The 11,777-nt window shown below is 41.6% G+C and overlaps 1 protein-coding gene across 1 annotated transcript; it reads left to right on the forward strand.

Annotated features, from left to right (window-relative positions):
* Positions 1 to 2,284: 2,284 nt before the first annotated feature.
* On the forward strand, positions 2,285 to 9,307 carry LOC306843837 (leucine-rich repeat and fibronectin type-III domain-containing protein 2-like; the record flags this gene model as incomplete). The annotated part of the gene is made up of 2 exons (XM_079375522.1): positions 2,285 to 3,666; positions 8,344 to 9,307. The coding sequence occupies exons 1-2, from the start codon at positions 2,291 to 2,293 to the stop codon at positions 9,305 to 9,307; spliced, it is 2,340 nt and encodes a 779-aa protein (XP_079231648.1). The 5' UTR covers positions 2,285 to 2,290.
* Between the last annotated feature and the right edge of the window lie 2,470 nt (positions 9,308 to 11,777).

The following is an 11,777-nucleotide window of genomic DNA, read 5'->3' on the forward strand; positions in this document are numbered from 1 at the left end:
TCTTTACTTTTCTTTTAAATTCTTTAAACATCGAAGCATACTTACAGGCTGTAAGTCAGAAGTACCAGACTGTCCTTGCGATGTTGGAATTGTCCCACTTTATAGTGTTCACTTTATAGTATAATGTTGTAAATATAACTTAACCACTGATTTCTAATTGTGTACTCATTTGGAAGGCCAAACAAAGTACTTTTGCTTTCATAACGAAACACACAGTATCTCCACAACATGGCAGCGGCAACAACAATAATACAGCGAGAATAAAAGTTACGCCTTTTTATTCGTTGCGTATATGTTTGGGCAGTGTTATGCAAATCTTCCCACACCGTGACATAGACATGTGGGGGCGTGTATGAATGAGCCGTTTTAGGGGGGCGTGGCAGAGTCTTAACTTTTATAAAGAATATCTCTGGGTTTGAGACTTTAATCTTTGCAACTTTACAGATCTTATATATCCACAAACAGAAAACATGAAATCGCATCATATGACCCCTTTAAGCTGGTCCTGAGCAGGAGCTAGTTGCTTAGGACCAACACATGACAAGCTTAAACCAGCTCAGGACCAACGAAGGACCAGTTTAAACCAGCTCCAACCAGTTTATTGCCAGCTCAGGACCAGCTTATAACCAGCTCAGGACCAAATTATAACCAGCTCGGGACCAGCTTAAACCAGCTCATGACCAGCTCAAACCAGCTTATAGCTAGCTCAGGACCAGCTTAAACCAGATAAAATCAGCATATAACCAGCTCAAACCAATTTATAACCAGCTCAGGACCATCTTAAACCAGCTCAAATCAGCTGCCATGCTTCAAAACATACCTAACATACCTACCTTTTTTTTTCAACAGGGCTGTCAATTGACATCTGATCTGATTCTCGGCAGTGCAAGCACTTTTGTACTTCATCTGCACAAAAGTGGTTATGAACAGGGTGCGAACTACACAGTGACCATTGGGGGGGGGTTAATCGAATTCATCTCAAATTAATGAGATTAATTAAAATGCACATCATGTGCCAATTAAAGATAGTTATTATATATAAAGATAGTTATATGCATTATAGTTATTATGATAATTTTGAAAAAAAAACACTGAATAGACATTACAAAAATGTAGCTAAAATATAAGTGTTTAGAAAAAAATATTTTAATTCAACATACAAACATACAAATAAATAGTGAAATATGAACTTATTTAAAAAAAAGCAACGATACTCTAAATATAAAACTAAAAGCACCAGTAGGTGCTGGCAAATCTCTGTCTTAAGAAGTCATTTAATCATTCAGCCAATCGATTCGTTCAAATGGCTGATTCATTCAGAAACTAAGCAAGTGATTGCCTTTATGAATGGTTCACTGAATCATTGATTCAGTCGATTCATTTAAATATGTGGATTCATTAATGAAACACCGCTGTGTGTTGATCAAAGACGCACAACAGTTCTCCTAGGGCTTTATTTTTCATTTGTGAAATTACTGATGTGTCTAAATTGTAATTATTCACACCTTTACCTTATCTTGATTTTTTGGTAAAAAACTTTTAGGCAACCTATTTTGTCTTTCTACCAGCCAATGATGATTCTGAAAGAAAACACGTGTTTATTATAGTAGCACATGCAACTTTTATGCTCATCTGGCTGACAGAACTGAGCGCTTGTATTTCAGCCAGCAGGGCTGTTAATGTTATAGTTATTTTAGCAAATAGTTTGTTCCATAAATTCAGTTCAACAGCATTAAGATTAAGAGGGTAAACTTTATCACTCGACTGAATCTACATATGCATTTTAGTGTAAATGCATGTGTAGATGCTCCGTCCAAGCAATAAATGTGTCTTTGAATGAGCGCTGTAGGGTATTCTTCAACTGCTCAGATAATGCCAATATGACCCATTTCAGGGGCTGCCAAAATTATATTTTAAAATCAGTCAGCGCTATAGAAATGCATATTAATATTTACAAGAAAATCTCCATATTATGCGTAGGCTTGCCTTCTTTCTATCTGACCCCCCCTACATCTAGTTTTGACGTCCATCGGGGGGATAAAGTTTTCTCTAGAGGGGTCAGACCCCCCTAATCCCCCCTGTAATTCGCTCCCTGGTTATGAACTGTGCAGCTGTAGTAATTGAGTAACACTAGAAAGATACGACACACACACACAGGTCGCCTGTTGCTTCTGAACATGCGTCACAGTAATACTGATTGAAATCATAAATGATTCTCCGCTTGAAGAATGTCGATACTGATTATTCCTTATGCATTCTTGTCCTCCAGGTCCCTTAGTGTGAATCTACCATGGACCCTGTGCTCTGTCTGATGCTGGTCCTGGGAATGGCTGTAATGATGGCCCGTGCGTGCCCCAAGTACTGCGTGTGCCAGAACCTCTCGGAGTCACTGGGGACTCTGTGCCCAGCCAAAGGCCTGCTCTTTGTGCCACCGGACATAGATCGCAGCACTGTGGAGCTCCGGTTGGGGGGAAACTACATCCTTCGAATCACACAACATGACTTTGCCAACATGACAGACTTGGTGGACCTTACGCTCTCCCGCAACACAATAAGCTACATCCAGCCCTTTTCCTTCGGGGACATGGAGACCCTCCGTTCTCTTCATATGGATAACAACCGTCTGGTGGAGCTGGGCCCCGATGACCTGCGAGGGCTGGTCAGCCTGCAGCATCTCATCCTCAATAACAACCAGCTGGCTCGCATCTCCGAGAAGGCGCTTGAAGACCTGGCGGCATCGCTCGAGGATCTGGACTTGTCCTACAACAACCTTCAGGCTCTGCCCTGGCATTCAGTTCGCCAGATGATCAACCTGCACCAGCTGAGTTTAGACCACAATTTGCTGGACTACATCCCCGAGGGGACCTTTGTGGATCTGGAGAGGCTGGCCCGCTTGGACCTGACCTCCAATCGGCTCCAGAAGCTTCCGCCGGATCCCATCTTTGCCAGAGCGCAGGATTCTGAGGCGACGACCACGCCGTTCGCCCCTCAGCTCTCACTCAGCATAGGAGGAAACCCTCTTCACTGCAACTGCGAGTTGCTTTGGTTCCGGCGTCTGGAGCGAGACGATGACCTGGAGACTTGTGCCTCACCTCCCGGCCTGAAGGGCCACTACTTCTGGAATGTTCGGGAGGATGAGTTTTTGTGTGAGCAGCCTCTGATTACTCAGCACACCCACCGCATGCTGGTTCTGGAGGGGCAAACCGCCAGTCTACGGTGCGAAGCCATCGGAGATCCCACCCCAACCATACACTGGGTGACCCCTGACGATCGACTGCTTGGGAACTCCTCTCGCACTGTGGTGTACCGCAACGGGACCCTGGAGATCCTTATCACCACTTCCAAGGACTACGGGACCTTCACTTGCATCGCAGCCAACCTGGCTGGTGAATCAACTGCTTCAGTGGAGCTGTCAATTATCCAGCTGCCCCACATAAGCAACGGCACAGGCCAGGCGTCACAACCCAAGTCCCGCCTGTCAGACATTACTGGTAGCTCAAGGACTGGTAAAGGCGCTCCTAAAGGCCAGCCAGAGAAAGCAGTGTCTGTATCTGAGGTGACCGCCGTGTCTGCCTTGGTCAGTTGGTCCGTCAGCAAGACTGCTCCCAAAGTCAAAATGTACCAACTACAGTACAACTGCTCAGATGATGAAGTCCTCATCTACAGGTATGAAGCAGAGTGGCGTCTTTCACATTTCCAGGGGTATGATAAAATTACTGATCCTAGAGAAAAATGTTTCGCAATTTAGCAAACTATGGGGATCCAACCATTTTTTGTTTTATCGGTGCAGGTAGTTTACCAGGGAGTTTTTCGTGGGGGGATATTTCTTTAGAATAGACTGTCAGTTCTGTCAAGTGTTTTGTTGTTTAGGCAGCAAATGGTACACCGGGCAGTTTATATAGTATGCATTTGTAAACTGTAGCTGTCTGCAGGGGTTCGTCCTTCATCCTTCACTATGTCCCCTTGACTAATACAGTATGTAGTATGCATCTCTTCTCTTCTCTGTTACTCTCATTCACTTTATGTCTGCTTGAGTATTCTCTGTCTTCACAATGTAAGTGTATTCTGAGACTCCATGGGTAGATAGTATGTCAATCCTCTGCTCTTTGATGAGGTAAAAGTATATTACAGCAGCTGCTACAGTGCAGTATTAGAAGGGGGAAACAGACAGAAGGAAAATCAAATGACTTCATGTCAGTTAAGCCATTCGCCCATTAATATTTGAAGAAACTGCTTGGCTTAGCTCATTGGCAGTAATTCGGTGTGGCATCTTTATCAGCGTTGTGCCGGTGTGAGAGATAAATTATTGACTCGTTTCTTCATAATGGTTCATTGAGCTTCTCTGGGAAATGTTTTGAACAGCATAATGACTAAATAAACTCTCACCGTGGCCAAGATTATGCTGTCATAACCAGCCGCAACGCGACAGGATTTCTAGCACTAGCAATATTTCTATCATCACTCGAAGTAAAAACACAATGAAATCACAGCCTGCCAGAACGGTGAGGCTAAGATCTCTCTGTCTGCATGCTCTCTCAAACTTAAAAGAGCGTGAAACTGAGAGCACACACCTTGTGTTTTGATGATTTTGGTGATGTGTCTAAGGTTTTCTTCGTTGAAGGATTTGTCAACACTGGACGTTAGTGTAAATGAGGCGTTTGGTTCAGTGAGTTTTTGGTAGGGGCAGGGCTACTGGTGTGACAATGCTTATATAGAAATGATATGTATGCTTGTATGACATGTAGCCTGCTTCAGACTGCTTGAGGATTTCTGACCTATAATCACATTTGCTGATTCCTTGCAAGTAAATATGCATGATTAACTGTTTCATCACGTCTCGCTGCGATGTTAGGACGCCCCGCCAATGTGTCACTTCCATGTCACTGGCGTAAAAAATAACACTCATTCAGTTAAATGGATAGTCCCTTATTTGGTTCTTGTATCTGAGTGCATGCTGCATCTAAATCATAATGCATATTATATACATGCATAATATTATAAATCAGTTATTTTTTAAATAAACAACATGTTTGCTCACATTTGTCACTTGGCAATTCGAAACATTGATGTCCTGTTGTCTCTGCCCAGAGTGTTCAGCATAATCAGGTGTTTCTTCAACCATGGACACATTTGACTCTGTGGGCATTTACTTGCTTAAAATACACAGTAGTTTCTTCCTGCTTTCATTGCTTGCGTTCTTTCTACCAATTCACACATACCTTTGGAATATTTGACACAATTACAGCTCAGTTGAAAATGATAAAGAATTAACATACTATTAGTATGTTACATAGTAATATTTAACTTGATATGTCTTTGTTTGCTTCACAAATCACATCTCCTATTTCAACATACACTGTTGACTCATTTGGTAAACAAGTACACTAACTTTGGTAAAACTTTTTGAGGGGTACGTTTGTTGGACCTGGTGGAAATGTTGGCACACCTAATTAGTGTTGAGTTCTTTTTTTGGTAAAAAAAAAAGTATATAAATAAAAGGTAATAAACTCATATTTCGTTTGACAGATTACGATTACAAAACAAAAATACATGGAAATATTTCCATTTATGGCATTTATATTTTTCAATATACTGCAATATTTGCATGGACCATGTATGGCTATAGATGAACACTTATAACAACTATATACACTGTAAACCCCAACAAGTTAGGGTGACTCAAACTGTTTGAGGAAACTGATTGCCTTAAAAACCCGACAAGTTACGCTAACTCAAACCGTTTGATGACACTTATTACCTTAAACCATTTAAGTTTCTTAAAACTAACAAATATGAGTACTCTGAACTTATTTTTGCTGAGTTCACTAAGTAATCAAGTGATTAATTAAGTGCTGATTGAGCATTAGTGATGAACGCCTGCAGTTAACAAACAGAATCACTGACAGAAAGAGAAACACAAGAACAACAACTAACTGAAATAAAATACATGAAATCTCAAGATCTAAACAAACAGCATCACCAGCTCCACTTATTAATAACCAGACTGAGACACCTACAGAATATCTTATTGAGAATTAACTAAGGTTTAGATGTTGATTTATTGTCATTTGAAGTAACCATGTTAGAGATCAGTGTCTGCTTTAGTTGGGCTCTTGACCCTTGAGTTTATTTTTTCTTCTTTTTCTCTGGCTGTTATAAGCAAGTGTTCCTCGAGCATGTTTGTTGCAACTCAAAAGCCCAGAGAAAATGATCAGTAGTTGATTGTTACATATTTATAGTGACAATCAATTATTAGTGAACGGATCTCATTGAGAGTGAACATAGAGTCAACATCTATTTAAGCATAGATTAGACACAGAGTTTCACAAACTGATTCTTGATTAATCTCTGTTTAAATGAATGTTGTATTGATTGTAGTGAAAGTGATTCTAAGAGCCAGCGTTTCCGTGACAGTCTGTTAATAAAAAGGACTTTCCAAACAGTTTCTCCACAAAAAAGTTTTAATCTATGGCAGCAGCTGGACTCACACAGACATTAAGAATCATCTTATGAACCTCAACAATGGTGACCATTTAAAAATAAAATAATAATCATGTTGCAATGCATGCTGGGTACTAGCATAGGACAAAACTCATCAGTGGCTCCCAGCATGCATTGCTGCATGATTTTTTATTTTTTTTTAATGGTCACCATTGTTGAGGTTCACAAACTGATTCTTGATGTCTGTGTGAGTCTACCTGCTGCTATAGTTTAAAACTTTTTTTTGTGGACAAACTGTTTGGAAAGTGTTTATATTAACTGACCTTCACAGAGCCACTGGCTCTTAGCATCATTTTCACTAAAATAAATGCAACATCCATTTAATCAGAGATTAGACGCACATTGAGTCTATGCTCACTCTAAATGAGATCAGTTCACTAACAAATAATTCTCATTACAAATATACAGCAACCAACTACTGATCATTTTCTCTGGGCTTTTGAGTTGTAACAAATATGCTCGAGGAACACATAGTTACAACAACCAAAGAAAAAAAAAACTCAAGGGTCAAGAGCCCAACTAAAGCAGACACTGATCTCTAACATGGCTACTTCAAATGAAAATAAATCAACATCTAAACCTTAGTTAATTCTCAATCAGATCTTCTGTAGATGTCTCAGTCTGGTTATTAATAAGTGGAGCTGGTGATGTGGTTTGTGGGGTTGTTTAATCAGATTTTGAGAGATTTAATGTATTTTATTTCAGTTGATTTCATCTAAGGCCATGGTGTTTCTCTTTTCTTTAGTGATTCTGGTTGTTAACAGCAGGTGTTCATCACTAATGCTCAAACAGCACTTAATTAATCACTTAATTACTTAACTGCAAGTTTTAACATTTACATGGTTTAACCCTAACTTGTTGGGTTTTACAGTGTAGCAATGAAGACAAAACTGCACTGCATGATTCATGTAATTGCTTTATTGAAGAACTCAGCCGTCAGTTTGAGTATATTTTTCAGTATATGAATGATATATTATTCTGTATATTTTCAATAAGTGAATATATTAATCATTCATATATAAAGAAATATATTTTCTTTGCATAAGGGTTGATGTCTGGGTCTACACAAATAAAAAAACAGGCAGCAGAATGAATGGTGACGTTCTTCTCAGATTTCAACTTAGAAGATCACCTTTTGTTTGAACCCACCCATTTTTCATGTGAGCAAAAGTATTGTGACTGACAGGTGTATTTTGTTGCCCAGGTGTGTCCTATCACAATGATTATTCAAACAATAATTGGCACTGAATAATAATTTGTTACATATAGCGCTTTTCTGGGTACTCAAAGCGCTTTACATAGAAGGGGGGGAATCTCCTCAACCACCACCAGTGTGCAGCATCCACCTGGATGATGCGATGGCAGCCATATTGCACCAGAACGCCCACCACACACCAGCTACAGGTGGAGAGGAATGTCTATGCTCAGTTTCAGATTTGGGTTTTGCCTGTGCAAACTGCATTTATAGTTAAGAGGTGTAACCAACATGAAAACCAGAGCCGTCTATGGGTTAAAAACAAGCAATTGTGAAGCTGAGAGAAGGAAAATCAATTAGAGCCATTGATGATGAGGAGATCTTAAGTTATGAAACTTGCAGGAAGTTTTAAGCATACAGGAACCTTTTCTGTATCAAAAGATCAAGGGAAATTTGGTTTCTCATGTCATGATCCCTTTCATACAACATACTATGACTATTTCACTTTGTTTTTATAAAGCAATCGGTTTGCATGCTTTATTTAAGTAAGCCTAACAAATAAGATTTTACAGTGTAGTGAATAATGCACTTTTCACAGTAGTATGATGTGAACTGTGTTTGATGAGTTTATGGTTGTGTGTTTGCAGGATGATTCGTCCCTCCAGTAAGGCCTTCCACGTCACCAACCTGGTATCAGGGACTCTCTATGACCTGTGTGTACTGGCCGCCTGGGACGACTCGGCCACCACGCTCACTGCCACTAATGTGGTGGGCTGTGTGCAGTTCTACACCCGGGACGAGTACCCGCAGTGCCAGTCTCTGCACGGACAGCTGCTGGGTGGCACCATGATCCTTGTGGTGGGCGGCGTGATCGTGGCCACGCTGCTGGTGTTCATCGTCATCTTGATGGTGCGCTACAAGGCAGGGGATGGCGGAGGAACCCCCGCCAGCAAGCTGAGCAATGTCAGTGAGACGTGCTCTCAGACCAACGGAGGGAGGCCGGGGCAGAATGGACTGCCTCTGCTGGCGCCCAAGCCAAAAGTCAGCATGCAGGACGAAGTGGTCGAATTCAAGTGCGGTTCGCTCCAGAGCAGCTTGTCCTCTTCCTCCTCCTCTTCCTCCTCGGGTTCAGCAGATCCCACGTCCTACAGCCCCAACAGTACCCTCGCCAGCATCTGGAGGTCCGCACCTCCCAAGCCCCGCAACAACTTAGACCAGCTTCTAGGGGCCTTCACGTCGCTGGAGCTCCGGGGTCAGGCCAAGGAGCCACAACCGTCCGGGGGCCCGGCAAGCACAGCTGCTGCTTCGGCTCCAGCGGGCTCGACTGACAAGGAGCCTCTGTTGGGCCGGACGCTGAACTCGCGGCTTAGCAAGCTGCTCATGCTGCCTCTGGACTCCAAACCCAAGAGGAGCCATTCGTTCGACATGGGCGACTTCACGGTGTCCACGGCACAGCAGCTGTGCTCGTACCCACGCCGGATCAGCAGCATCTGGACCAAACGCAGCCTGTCGGTGAACGGCATGCTGCTGCAGTGCGACGAGGAGGGCGACAGCAGCAGGAGCAAAGGCACCATCGAGAGCTCTGAGTGGGTTATGGAGAGTACTGTTTAGGGACTGGGATGTACGGGAAGAAAGACAATATAAACCCCATCATGCATGACTCTGAATATGTTTTTTATTATTGCTATTCGCCTTGCCATATCCAGAACAGACGAAGCATTCAGGGGTGAATTCACGAAATGGTTGCACCACTCTAGATGCAGTATTTCACCACAAAAACCTGTCAAATCTTTCTATTGACCCTCGGTTTTTAGCACGAACATGCCTAATTTCTAAGTAAAGTAGGCTCATTGTAGCTTGCGCCTTAAACCCAAAATATACTACGGTTTTTATGCATACATGAGGGTCGGCATACAGTGCAGGATGCAAATTTCGTTACATCCAATTTTTGTAACAGAGCTTACACTGGACATGGATGAAGATTTCTAGAGCACGTGTCGACCGCCTGTGTTTGCACACAACATCAAATAGAGTATACTTTGAAAGGCTACGCATACGCTAGCGTACACATACAAAAAAGAAGTATACTTGGGGCTTTAAGGTCCTGACACACCAACATTGGGCAGTTCTTAAGTGTGAGTCAGGTTAGTTTTTGTAGTGTGTTGAACTGGTGTCCATCCACATTGGTGCCGCCAGTGAGATACAGAAATCTGATTGGCTGTTCAGCTTGGTGAAAAAAACTGAAAAAAGAGAAGAGAAGTTAAGACTAAATTCATCTCATCTAAGCTGTGCATTTCAACATGCTAAAATGTTCATAACAGCATGAGCTGGAATGAAGAAAGTTATTCATATTATTCATATTCAAAATTGTAAGCAAGCACAGCTTTGTAAATCGTTTGTATATAGGCAGTCCTAGTTTTGGTTTCCCTTTTTGAATGACGAATATATTCCATTGATACCTACTGGTACAGACAGTTATTTCCTTTCACGCAAACACAGACTCTACCTGCTAGTTGGCCATTGGCTGAAGTCTTTGCAGTGTGTTCAAGCAAACACGACAGCCAGCTTTAGTTGCCGCTAGTTCTTTGACGTCGGTTTGGTGTGTCATGGCCTTTACATGATCTACACAAATCCTAAACCTGTGCAGGCGATGCCTCGGTGGTCGTGATTCATTCCTAGTGAATCCCCCCCAGTCTGCTTGCTGACTCATTGGTATGAGACGTGTGTGTGTGTGTGTGTGTGTGTGTGTGTGTATGTTTATGTGGTTTATGAGGACACAAATGTGTATAATGGCATGGGTATGACAGAGGTATTACAATATGAAGGTGGTTTATGAGGACACTGCCTATGTCCCCGTAATTCAAAAGGCTTAAAAAACATACTAAATGGTGTTTTTTTGAAAATCTAAAAATGCACAAAGTCTCCTGTGAGGGCTAAGTTTAGGTGTAGGGTTGGTGTAGGGCAATAGCACACACAGTTTGTTCAGTATAAAAACCATTACGCCTATGGAGAGTCCCCATAAACCACAAAAACCAACGTGTGAGTGTGTGTGTGATCTTTATGTCTTATTTGTGTCTGAATTGAACAGGTTGGAATGAATGTGGGACAAACTCTTGTGCTAAAAGCTGCTATGGGAACTGAAGCACATAGACAGAGGAAATTGTAGCAAATTGCCATGCCAGCAGTTTCCCTGAAGAGCAGCATAAAGACTGAATATCTTCATGTGCAACACTGTTTATATGTGTAATGAATTAAAAAATGTATATATTTTTTATCTTGTTGGTCAAACGCTCCTCTTTCTTGATGAAAGAGAATTCCTGACCCTTCACGGCATTTATCTGACTCCCTTCAACTTCTCATTTACTCATTTCTGAGAAATCATGTGTACGGTTTCAATGAATCCTCAGATATATGAAGCCGGCTGTTTACGTGTGATGTTTTTCTATATTCCTGTATTTACTAAGGTGATGGAAAGACATGAGACATTAATAATGAAAAACGGCTGTGTGAAGATATCTTGAAATGTGTCTGTTGTGTTATTTTAAGTCACTTAATAATATAAACCAACTTTATTTTGTGTGATTTAAAACAAGGCTAGTCCAGTGGTTCTCACACAGGGGCCGGTGTCCACTCAGGGGCCTCCACTAACTTTCAAGGGGGCGTGGGATGATGTAAAAACTATCTAAATTATTACATATTTTTAATATATTTAAAAAATTTAATTAAAATGCTTTTAAAAAGCTGTATTTGCTTCTCTGTCTCAATAAGTACAATTTTTATCAAAGAACATAGTCTTGTGAATACTGTGTTGGTCAACTGGGGCTGTAGATTGAGAAAGGTTGAGAACCACTGGCCTTGTTCATCTCATCAAATAGTGAAGTGACATTCAGCCAAGTATGGTGACCCATACTCGGAATTCATGCTCTGCATTTAACCCATCCAACGTGCACACACACAGCAGTGAACACACACACAGCAGTGAACATACACACACAGCAGTGAACACACACACAGCAGTGAACATACACACACAGCAGTGAACACACACACAGCAGTGAACATACACACACAGCAGTGAACA

Source organism: Barbus barbus (assembly GCF_936440315.1).
Source record: "Barbus barbus genome assembly, chromosome: 24".
In the NCBI taxonomy this organism is placed as follows: Eukaryota; Metazoa; Chordata; class Actinopteri; order Cypriniformes; family Cyprinidae; genus Barbus; species Barbus barbus.